The sequence below is a fragment of the Mesoplodon mirus genome, assembly GCF_964341445.2.
Source record: "Mesoplodon mirus genome assembly, chromosome: 5".
NCBI lineage: Eukaryota > Metazoa > Chordata > Mammalia > Artiodactyla > Ziphiidae > Mesoplodon > Mesoplodon mirus.
This window is the reverse complement of record NC_138980.1, coordinates 67,184,443-67,196,902: the sequence shown is the minus strand read 5'-3', so window position 1 is coordinate 67,196,902 and position 12,460 is coordinate 67,184,443. Positions and strand designations below refer to the sequence as shown.

At 41.3% G+C, this 12,460-nt stretch overlaps 1 protein-coding gene and 1 pseudogene across 2 annotated transcripts; both read left to right on the top strand.

The window, feature by feature from the left end:
• The first annotated feature begins 1,263 nt into the window (after positions 1-1,263).
• Positions 1,264-1,606, top strand: LOC309805079 (elongin-C-like). The gene has a single exon (XM_082622901.1). The coding sequence runs from the start codon at positions 1,267-1,269 to the stop codon at positions 1,603-1,605; it is 339 nt and encodes a 112-aa protein (XP_082479027.1). The 5' UTR covers positions 1,264-1,266; the 3' UTR covers position 1,606.
• Positions 1,607-1,707: 101 nt separating this feature from the next.
• LOC309805367 (mitochondrial import inner membrane translocase subunit TIM14-like) lies at positions 1,708-2,131 on the top strand (annotated as a pseudogene). The gene is made up of 2 exons: positions 1,708-1,712; positions 1,810-2,131. The product of its transcript is annotated as a mitochondrial import inner membrane translocase subunit TIM14-like (transcript).
• Positions 2,132-12,460: the final 10,329 nt, after the last annotated feature.

Genomic DNA, 12,460 nt, shown 5'->3' with positions numbered 1-12,460 from the left:
GCGGCATGAGACCTCTTAGTTGAGGCACGTGGGATCTAGTCCCTGACCAGAGGTCGAAACCGGGCCCCCTGCATTGGGAGCACAGAGTCTTAGCCACTGGACCACCAGGGAAGTCCTCGGTTTGTGTTCTTGAAGAAGAATCTTCTGGACTAGAGGATGGCAAACTACAGCCCATGGGCCAAATCCAGCTCCTTGTCTATTTTTTGTAAATAAAATTTAATTGGAACACAGCCATGCCCATTCATTTACCTATTGTCTAGGCTACTTTCCTGATACAGAGTAGAGTAGTTGCAACAGAGATCATATGGCCCACAAAGCCAATAATATTTACTAATTGGTCCTTTATGGAAAAAGTTTAACTCCTCTTGTAGGCCTTTTAAAAAAAAAAACCTTTAAAAATGGTCTGGGGACTTCCCTGGTGGTGCAGTGGTTAAAAATCCTCCTGCCAATGCAGGGGACACGGGTTTGAGCCCTGGTCCGGGAAGATCCCACATGCCACGGAGCCACTAAGCCCGTGCGCCACTACTGATCCTGCGCTCTAGAGCCCACGTGCCACAACTACTGAGCCCACATGCCGCATCTACTGAAGCCCACGGGCCTAGAGCCTGTGCTCCGCAACAAGAAAAGCCACCGCAAAGAGCCCGTGCACCACAACAAAGAGTAGCCCCCGCTCGCCGCAACTAGAGAAAGCCCGCGTGCAGCAACAAAAACCCAACGCAGCCAAAACCAAAAACAAATAAATTTATTTATTTTTATTTTTTTTATTTTTAATTTTTTTTTGCGGTACGCGGGCCTCTCACTGCTGTGGCCTCTCCCGTTGTGGAGCACAGGCTCCGGACACGCAGGCTCAGCGGCCATGGCTCAGAGCCCCAGCCGCTCCGCGGCATGTGGGATCCTCCCGGACCAGGGCACGAACCCACGTGCCCTGAATCGGCAGGCGGACTCTCAACCACTGCGTCACCAGGGAAGCCCCAAATAAATTTATTTTTTAAAAAAAGCTTTGGAGTTAAGGATGGTGGTTTTAAAATATGTCCATAAATTCTTTGATACACTTTCCTTTAAAAGATGAAGCTGGACTAGGTACTAATCTCCCGCTCTTAGAGAGCGTCCGTGACCCAGCGGAAGTGATTCCTCCAACTGCCCCGGAACCCACGGAGGCAGGCAGCGGTGCGCATGGACCCGGTGCGGTGGCTGCGGTGGCTGCGGGGCTGAGGAGAAACTACTAAAGTTCCTGTGGACTCAAAGTAGAATTTCATTAAGAACATAATGGATGGAGAAGAGAAGACCTGTGGTGGCTGTGAGGGCCCTGACGCCATGTATATCAAATTGATATCTTCGGATGGTCATGAATTTATTGTAAAAAGAGAACATGCGCTAACATCAGGAACAATAAAAGCCATGTTGAGTGGCCCAGGTCAATTTGCTGAGAACGAAACTAATGAAGTCAATTTTAGAGAGATCCCTTCACATGTGCTATCAAAAGTATGCATGTATTTTACCTACAAGGTTCGCTACACTAACAGCTCCACGGAGATTCCTGAATTTCCAATTGCACCTGAAATTGCACTGGAACTGCTGATGGCTGCAAACTTCCTAGATTGTTAAATAAAATTATACTAAAAAAAAGATGAAGCTGAAGTGCTGGGGCCCCCGTGTCTGGGCGGTTTGTGCTTGCTGGTGACAGCCGCGTTGCTTTCTGATGGAGGAATGAAGTCGGTGCCTGTGGCTTCTGGGCTGGAATCAACTGTGCTCTCCCTGGAGGCAGAGGAGCTGAGCCAGAACTACGGCCAATACACTGGTAGTCGTTAGACTGACCACTGCTGCTGCAGGATGTGCAGGCTGTTACGTTTTGCAAGCCATGAAGCATATGGAGCCTCAAGTAAAACATGTTTCACAGTCTATCAAAATCTGCCCTCACCAGTGGCTATTACAGAGGTGAGTGTGAACCCAAAATGACAAAATGGGAAGCAACATTAATAATACTAGGAGTAAGCCCTACAGCCAATAAAGCAAAGAGATGCTCATTGACGTATTATGCATTTAAATCACCCAGACAAGGCAGGATCTCCTTAGATAACAGTCAAAAATCAATGACGCTAAAGATTTACTAGAAGTTCAAGCTAGAAAATGAAGTATATGTATGATGAATTTTAAGTTCTTTTTCATTGATGTATATGAGTACCAGCTTTTATCATAAAATACCTCAAAGCTGCAAAAAATAAATAATTAAAAATAAAAGATGAAGCTTAATTCTCCTCTCTGTGAGTGTGGACTGAACTCAGTAACTTCCTTCTAATAAATAGAGTAATGTTCAGAGACTTCCCTGGCGGTCCAGTGGTTAAGACTCCACGCTTCCACTGCAGGGGGCACAGGTTCGATCCCTGGTCGGGGAACTAGGATCCCGCATGCCACACAGCGTGGCCCAAAAGTAAAATAAAATAGAGTAATGTGCAAATAAGAGTGTGTGACTTCTGACACTAGATCATAAAAGATGTTACAGACTTCTCCTTGCCCTCAGATCACTTGCTGGAGGAAAGCCAATTGCTATGTTGTGAGGACACTCAAGTAGCCCTGTGGAGAGGTCCATGTGGCAAGGAACTGAGACCTCCTGCCAACAGCTAGCAAGGAACCAGGCCTTCTACTAACAGCCATGTGAGGGAACCATCTTGGAAGTGGAGGCTTCAGCTCCAGGTAAGCCTTCAGATAGCTGGAGTCCTGGCTGATGTCTTGACTGCAGCTTCATAAGAAACCCTGAATCAGAACCACCCATTTAAACCACTCCTGAATTCTTGACCCACAGAAACTGGGAAACAATATGTCTTGCCTTAAGCTGCTAAATTTTGGGGTAATTTGTTATTCAGCAATAGATAACTAATACAAAGCTGAAAGCTATAGATGCTCTAGAGCAGTGGGTCTGTAAACTTTCTCTAGAAGGGCCAGACAGTCAATATTTTAGGCTTTTGGACCATATGGTCTCTGTGGCAACTACCCAACTCTGCTATCACAGCAGGAGAGCAGCCACACACAATAGGTAAACAAATGGGCATGGCTGTGTTCCAATAAAGCTTTATTTACAAACACAAGCAGCAAGCCCGTGGGCCATAGTTTGCCAGCCTCTGCTCTAGAGAAACCAATTTTAATGATATTAAGCAATGATTAGAAAGGAGTAATAGGAGCTGGGGGATTTCTCAGCTAAAGGCTGCAAAGCCAACTACCAAGGAAACTCCTGATTAGAAAAGGGTATGTGCACAATATGGTCACAATTCTTTTTTTAACTTTCCCTGTAAGTTTTTTGCCCAGAGAAGAGAAATAAAATAATTGGAAGGGTGATGAGATTTTTACCCCCTAAGAAATCCTAGAATGAGGACTGAGAACCCACGAGGCAAGAGAATGAGAAAACTGAAAATAGGAGAAAACTGTTATTATGGTCTTTTCACCAAGCTGCTAAGACCTTTGAGCACCAGTGCCAAAGCTGGTGTTTTAAACATGCAAAGCAAGTTTGTTAATAATAGGAGGAAGATTATCTTCCATTAACACCTGGAAATAGGACAAGGAACTAAAAAGTAGTTGATAACTGTTAGTGGAAACTAAAAAGGGACCCAAACTTAAGTCTATTTCATACCATTTTTCTCTAAGTGTATCGCATTTTCTTTGTGGTCCTTAGAACTTAGTAATTGTTCAGATCTGTAAACTTACTAAATGTATTATTATGCAGAAAAATCATAACTAACGGGAATAACATGCTGACCAGATGTCTGTTAGAAGGAAGCCTGACTGGATCTTACCACCATAGTGAGAAGTCACTATTTTTAGTGGCAACTCCTCAAATTGCAGACTTACCACGCAGCCATGCAACCCTGACCTGTTACAATCACAGCTAAGATTTACTGAATGCCTACTAAACACCAGGTGCTGGGCAAAACACATTACATGCCTTATATCATTTTATCCTTCCAATAACCCTATGAGGTCAGTAGTAGCATTATCTTCACCTTACAGATGAGAAAAAAACTAAGACTCAGTAACTTATTCAAAGTCACTCAGCTAATAAAGGGCAGAGATAAAATTTGAACCTGGGAAGTCAACATATGGAGCCCACAGTCTTGACCTACACCTGCAGCAGACCCTGAGGAGAAAAGTTTAAGTGCAACATTGTGTGATAGTGATGACCTTACATTTTCTTTCAAAGGCAGTAAATTTAGTTGGACGAAGAGAATTCAAATGCATTAAACAATTGGAAAACACTCTTATGAAACACAGTAGTAACAATCATTCATTGCTATCTGGTGGAATAGCCTCTAATGGGCGGTTGGTTCCCAAATCAACATGTAAGGAAAAAAACTGAACATAGACAAATTACTCTAAAATTCCTTTAAATTGCTCATAAACTACTGTTCCATGGACATAGCTTTGTAAGGAAACAACAGATTCACATCTCCCTTCTCATGCTCACCCTGGGATATATCCAAATTTTGGGTAATGGCTGAGATGTACCTTCAAAATTTGAATTCTCTCTCCTTCTCTCTTTCTCTCCTTTCCTCTTTCTCTCCTTTCCTCCCTCTCTTGTTGTGTATATTTGAATGTACATAATTTTAAAATACTTATGATGTTACTCCATTGTCATATGAACCTAGAATGGAACATAAATGTGAGGGCACCAAAGTAAAGTAATAATTTTTCTTTTATAAACACAGCACAGGAATAAGTACCTCAGGGATTAGTCTGACACATGTCTGTCATGGCATATACACACTGTCCATTCTCCTAAGCAAACCATCCTAGCCTACCCTGTGCACAGACATGATTCAGGCATAAGAGCCTCTATCACAAGCAGAGCAAATTTCTCTTCCCTCCTAGTTGTCTAAAATCAGTACAAGGAAGTCCTAGCCACGGCAATCAGAGAAGAAAAAGAAATAAAAGGAATACAAATTGCAAAAGAAGAAGTAAAACTGACACTGTTTGCAGATGACATGATACTATACATAGAGAATCCTAAAGGTGCCACCAGAAAACTACTAGAGCTAATCAATGACTTTGGTAAAGTTGCAGGATACAAAATTAATGCACAGAAATCTCTTGCATTCCTATACACTAGTGATGAAAAATCTGAAAGAGAAATTAAAGAAGCACTCCCATTCACCATTGCAACAAAAAGAATAAAATACCTAGGAATAAACCTACCTATGGAGACAAAAGACCTGTATGCAGAAAACTATAAGACACTGATGAAAGAAATTAAAAATGATACAAAAAAAAAGAATTGGGGAACTTTTTTTAAAAACTGTTCACACCAACAATGTAGTTTATTTATTTATTTATTTATTTATTTATTTTATTTTATTTATTTTTGGCTGCGTTGGGTCTTTGTTGCTGTGCGCGGGCTTTCTCTAGTTGCGGCGAGCGGGGGCTACTCTTCCTTGCGGTGCGTGGGCTTCTCATTGCAGTGGCTTCTCTTGTTGCGGAGCACGGGCTCTAGGCGTGTGGGCTTCAGTAGTTGTGGCTCCCGGGTTCAGTAGTTGTGGCTCGCGGGCTCTAGAGCGCAGGCTCAGTAGTTGTGGCTCACGGGCTTAGTTGGTCCGCGGCAGACATATGGGATCTTCCCGGACCAGGGTTCGAAGCCGTGTCTCCTGCACTGGCAGGCGGATTCTTAACCACTACGCCACCAGGGAAGCCGGAGGGGCTTTTTGAGATGACAGATGACAGAACTTGGGTAACCGGGATCAAGAAACTTAGGAGATGCTGCTTAGAAAAAGAAAAGTCAAGCAAATAGGAGGACAGGAAAGAATGCTCTGCCAGGGAACTGATTTCAGAGAAAGAAGGCAAAGAAGGAAGGTAGAAAGAGAAAAAGCTCTCTGCAAAATCCAGTACATCCTGCATATTCCCAGGTCTCATTATATTGAGCCAAGTCCAGGAGGGAGCTTATTCACTAACAGAACTGTCATAAAGTTAAAGAAGAAAAAAAGGAGGGATTGAAAAAGGGCTAGAACTAGGGTAGGGTGAGTGACACACTCCTCTTGGGCACCAAATTTAAGAGGCACCAAAAACTCAATCATCAAGATAAATAATATTTTAATGCAATAGTTTAAAAAATCAAATTGGCAAGCTACAGCCAGACACCTGCTTTGCAAATAAAGTTTACTGGAACCAAGGTCAGGCTCAGGGCGATTGAGGCAGGGTCATAAAAGTGCACAATAGCATTCTGTCTTCATTTCACATTTGGTTTTTGTTCAACATAGATTTGTTTGCTCTAATTTTGAATTAAAAAAATACTACACTACAACATTATTTATCTCGATTGCTGATTTCTGGGGCTCCCCTTAAATGTTTTGCCTTACTCACTGCACCCTAGTCCTGACCTGGGTTGTAAAAGAGAGAGGGAGAATGCAGAAAGAGATAATCAGTGGTTTAAAGACTTATGCAGGGATTTGGGGTCAAGACCTAAAGCAGAAAAGTTGGAGATTCCATTTTATCCTGCTGTGTGCATTCTGTGCCCTGGGCGCCCTCATGCCAATGAAGGCTGTTCTTTCATTGAGCTCCTTCTCTTGCTTTGGCAGCTGCACTCACTTTTATATGCAGGTTCTGGAATGCTGGGAGCTGTATGGCAGCCAACGTCTCTCTTCTCCCTTCTCAAACATGACATTCTCTGTAATTCACTTACAGACACCTCTTTCCTTAGCCTTCTCACCCAGGGAGCCTGATCAAGGAATCTAAGAACTAAGCCTCATTTGCCTTCTCTGGGTATGCAAGTGAATTTGCATATATCTTGTATCCATTTGCATTCTCCTCACATGGGGCATTTAGAATAAAAACAACATTCATGAATCAAAATGAAGCTTGTTCCATTCTTTCTCTGTCAAAGTATGGTGCAAGTAAAAGGATACCGCAGTGTAAGAAAAGAGCTGAAATTATATTTGCCATGGTTATGTGTAGTTTTAAAAGCAATCCAATTTGGTGGCATTTACCACCACAGAACTGGCGTTTATAGGTTTAGCCTAGAAGAGCATAATCATTCATGACTGAAATGGCTACCCCCTTCCTCTACCATTCTTGTAGAAATTTGAGCCAAGGGCCACTAAAGGCTGAAACTGCCCTCTTTTCCTCCCCCTGGTCACCACTTAAAGGGTGGGAAGCCTGATGGCTTCAGTTAATTGATTTCTTCATTTGAGATGAAATGCATGAAGAACCAACTAAAAAGGAGAAAAGGAAGAAGAGTGATGCTCCTCATCCTCCCTCAGCCCTTTGGGAGCTAAAAGAACTAAGGGAAGGAAAAGAGTAGTCTGGTATGAACACTGCACAGAATTTCATCTAAAGAAACAAAGTGAACAGTGGACTACTGGTCTCAAAATGAGAGGGAACCCAAAATGATGAAAACTGATATGATAAATAACAAGGGCAAGTTCATTATAGAATTTTTTAAAAAGTAGAACTGTTAAGTAAGATGTCAACATGCTTCCAGCACTAAGAGAAAAAGTACCTAGCCAGAGTGTGGGATCCTTACAATCTGTGTGACAGGTAGATAGTTCAGTAAATAAGGATGTCTCAAACCTTCACAGCTTGAGAAAAATCCCCTTAGTGCATTTAACCTCCTTATCTTATAATACCCAGTTCTTGAAGCAACTTTCTGGTTATCGGATGATTTGTAACCAAGAAAAGGGGTGCTCTAGAGAATGGATTTCTATTTTCAAACAGATACACCTCTTACTATAACTACCGAAGTGACATCCTGGTTTATAATTCAGAGTTTTTGTTTGTTTGTTTTTTTGTGTTTTTAAAAATTTATTTATTTATTTATTTATTTTTGGCTGCATTGGGTCTTTGTTGCTGTGTGCGGGCTTTCTCCAGTTGCGACGAGTGGGGGCTACTCTTCATTGCGGTGCACAGGCTTCTCTTGTTGTGGAGCATGGGCTCTAGGCGCACGGGCTTCAGTAGTTGTGGCACGTGGGCTCAGTAGTTGTGGCTCGCGGGCTCTAGAGCGCAGGCTCAGTAGTCGTGGCTCACGGGCTTAGTTGCTCCACGGCAGGCATGTGGGATCTTCCCGGACCAGGGCTTGAACCCATGTCCCCTGCATTGGCAGGCGGATTCTTAACCACGGCACCACCAGGGAAGCCCCTAATTCAGAGTTTTATAAATTTGGTTTAATTGATGCCTAATTCAACTCCTGGTTGAACTGATAAAATCAAGCTTCTGACCAACCTGTCAACAAACCTTATCATTCCTGGCTTTAAAATGTCATATGCAGGACTTCCCTGCATGGGAATAGTGAATTCCACCATTTTGTCTTTCAGGTCACTTATCCGTTCTTCTGCCTCAGTTATTCTGTTATTGATTTCTTCTAGTGTATTTTTCATTTCAGTTATTGCATTGTTCATCTCTGTTTGTTCTTTAATTCTTCTAGGTCTTTGTTAAACATTTCTTTTTTTTTTTTTTGGTACGTGGGTCTCTCACTGTTGTGGCCTCTCCCGTTGCGGAGCACAGGCTCCGGACGCGCAGGCTCAGCGGCCATGGCTCACGGGCCCAGCCGTTCCGCGGCATGTGGGATCTTCCTGGACCAGGGCACGAACCCGTGTCCCCTGCATCGTCAGGCAGACTCTCAACCACTGCGCCACCAGGGAAGCCCCTGTTAAACACTTCTTGCATCTTCTCGATCTTTGCCTCCATTCTTTTTCTGAGGTCCTGGATCATCTTCACTATCATTATTCTGAATTCTTTTTCTGGAAGGTTGTCTATCTCCACTTCATTTAGTTGTTTTTCTGGGGCTTTATCTTGTTTCTTCATTTGGTACATAGTCCTCTGCCTTTTCATTTTGTCTGTCTTTTTGAGAATGTGGTTTTCATTCCACAGGCTGCAGGATTGTAGTTTTTCTTGCTTCTTTGGGAACAGTAGATTTTTATAAAATACTTCTATAACCATTTAAATTTTTACAATGGTCATGTAGTTCTTTTATATTAAACATTAATTTATAGTGATTGATAATGTAGTAACTGAAGTAATTCATATACTCTATGTGAATTTATTAATTCAAATATATTACATCCACACACACAAAGTGAGTGTAAAAGTAAGCACTAACACATGCAAAATAAAACATGTCAAACCATTACAGAATTTCTCATTAAGTAGTGGGATACTAGATGATTTTTATTTTCTCCTTTAAAATTATTTTTCTAGATTTTTATAAGGATCCTGGTACAGTTTTCTTGCTGCAGATAGCACTCATTGTTTATCCTTTCCTCTTTTAAAAAAATTATTTATTTATTTTGGTTGTGCATGGTCTTTGTTGCAGTGTGCGGGCTCTTCACTGCAGTGCACAGACTTCTCTAATTGCAGCACTCGGTCTCTAGAGTGCGAGGGCTCAGTAGTTGCAGTGTAAGGGCTCAGTTTCAGTATGTGGGATCTTAGTTCCCTGATCAGGGATCAAACCCGGGTCCCCTCCAGTGGGAGCATGGAGTCTTAACCACTGGACCACCAGGGAAGTCCCTGTTTATTCTTTCCAAGCTATAAAAATTATTCATTTTCAGAGTAGAAAACTTAGAAAATACATAAAAATTTAAAGGAAAACTATCAAAATTCACCTATAACTTCAACATCCAAAGATAACCATTGTTAACCTCTTGGTTAATATCCTTCTGGTCCTTTTGCAGTGTTTTTCTTATTAAAAATATGATCATATCTGCTCTGTAATCTATGTTTTTGTTCATTTGACATATTATCCAGAATATTTCTCCATGTCCATAAAGTATTCTCCAGTATGATTTTTATAACTGCATAATATTCCATAATAGGAGATATTATAACTTACTAAGCCAACTCTACCTCTGGACTGTCCCAATTTTTTTTTAACATTCTAAATAACCCATCAATGAGCATTCTTTTGATTTCCTCTGGGTAGATTCCTAAAGTTGAAATTTCTGGGCCAAAGGGTACGGCATAAAATTTTTATTGTGGTAAAATGCATATAACATTCAATTTACAATTTTAGCCATATAAAGTGTACAGTTTAATGGCATCAAGTACATTTACAATGTTGTGCAAACATCACGACTGACTAGTTTCAAAACTTTTTCATTATCCCAAACAAAAATCTCATACCCCTTTAGAAGTAATTTCCTAGCCTCTCCTTCCCCTAGCCCCTGACAACCACTAATCTGCCTTCTATCTCTATTGGGCCATAGAGACTGATTTGCCTCAGTATCTAGATTTGCCTATTCTGGATATTTCATATAAATAGAAACCTACAACATTTGGTCCTTTGTGCTTGGCTTCTTTCACTTAGCATAAAGTTCTTAAGCTTTATCTATGTTGTAGCGTGTGTTAGTATTTCATTCCTTTATATGACTGAATAATATTCCTTTCTATAGATATACCACATTTTGTTTATCCAGTCATCTGTGGGTATTTGGGTTGTTTCTACTTTTTTTTGTTTGAACATCTGTTTAATTTTGTTTGAACATCTGTTTAATTCTTTCGAATATACAATTGACCTGTGAATAACACAGGGGTTAGGGGTGCTGACCCTCCGGGCAGTCAAAAATCCACACTTTACAGTCCCTCCATATCCTTGGTTACGCACCCTCAGATTTAACCAATCTCAGATCCTGTAGTACTGTAATACATATTTATTGAAAAAATCCACGTATAAGTGATTCCTGGCAATTTAAACCCGTGTTGTTCAAGGGTCATCTGTATACCCAGGAGTAGAGTTACCAGATCATGTGACAATTCTATATTTAACTTCTTGAGGAACTGCCAAACTGTTTTCCACAGTGGGCTGCACCCTTTTACATTCCCATCAGCAACGTATAGAGTTCAAATTTCTCCACATCCTTGTCAACACTTGTTATTTTCTGTTGTTTTTGTTGTTTTTTAAAATGACCATCTTAATGGGTAAGAAGTGGTACCTCATTTTGGTTTTGATTTGCATTTCCCTAAAGACTAATGATGTTGAGCATCTTGGCATGTTCTTGTTGGCCATTTGTGTATATTCTTTGGAGAAATGTCTATTCAAATTCTTTGTCCATTTTTTATTATTATTTTTTTGGCTGCGTCGGGCCTTAGTTGTGGCATGCAGGATCGTCATTGATGCATGCAGGATCTTTTTCATTGTGGTGCGCGGGCTCTTTGTCAAGGCGCATGGGCTTCTATCTAGTTGTGGGCGTGCAGATTTTCTCTCTCCATGTGGTGCAAGGGCTCCGGCTCCAGAGTGCGTGGACTCTGTAGTTTTGCGACACACAGTCTCTCTTGTTGAGGCACGCGAGCTCAGTAGCTGTGGCACATGGGCTTAGTTGCCCCATGGCATGTGGGATCTTAGTTCCTTGAATAGGGATTGAACCTGCGTCCCCTGCATTGTAAGGCTGATTCTTTACCACTGGACCACTGGGGAAGTCTCCTTTGTCCTTTTTTTTTTTTTTTTTTGCGGTACACGGGCCTCTCACCGTTGTGGGCTCTCCCACCGCGGAGCACAGGCTCTGGACGCGCAGGCCCAGCAGCCATGGCTCACGGGCCGAGCCTCTCTGCGGCATGTGGGATCCTCCTGGACCAGGGCCCGAACCCGCATCCCCTGCATTCGCAGGCAGACTCCCAACCACTGCGCCACCAGGGAAGCCCCTCCTTTGTCCATTTTTAAATTGAGTTGTCTTTTTATTGTTGAGTTGTAAGAGTTCTTTATATATTCTGGATACTAATCCTTATCAGATATATGATTTACAAATATTTTCTCCCATTCTGTGGGTTGTCTTTTCACTCTGTTGATAATGTTCTTTGATGCACAAAAGGTTTTAATTTTTATGAAGTCTAATTGTCTATTTTTTTTCTTTTATTGCTTGTGCTTTTGATGTCATAATTAAGAAACAACTGCCAAATCTAAAGTCATGAAGATTTGACACTAAGTTTTTTTCAAAAGGTTTTATAGTTTTAGCTCTTATTAAATATAATGATCCCTATCTTTGATCCATTTTGAATTAATTTTTGTATATGGTGTGAGGTCGGGATCCAACTTAATTCCTTTGCATGTGGATATTCAGTTGTTCCAGCACAATTTGCTAAAAAGATTATTTTTTCCCCCATTGAATAGTCTTGGAACCCTTGTTTAAAATCAAAGCATTACTTTGAGATCAGAAGACAAAATCAAATAAACATGTATATGTAGAATGTGTCTCCTCTTTTCTTCTCTATTACTTCTATTACGTTTCGTCATGTTTTTATGCCCTCATACTCAGATTAATGCAATAGCCTTCTAATTACCCTGCTTATCAGTGACAGAGTAATATCTCTTTACTACTACCATGTTATTTCCTTACTCAAGAGTGGGTCAGGTTGCTACTGTCTAAATATTAATTGGTGACTAGACCTCAGAGCATAGTTACCTCACCAAAGTACAGTCAACTGTACCTCTTAACCTAAAATAACCAGCCAGCCTTACCCATTGCTTCTACTATAAATGGATCTGAAGGAAAATTGAGTT

What these genes read in the sequence shown, in the direction of transcription:
- LOC309805079 (XM_082622901.1), top strand. Translation starts at nt 1,267, where the DNA reads ATGGATGGAGAAGAGAAGACCTGTGGTGGCTGTGAGGGCCCTGACGCC.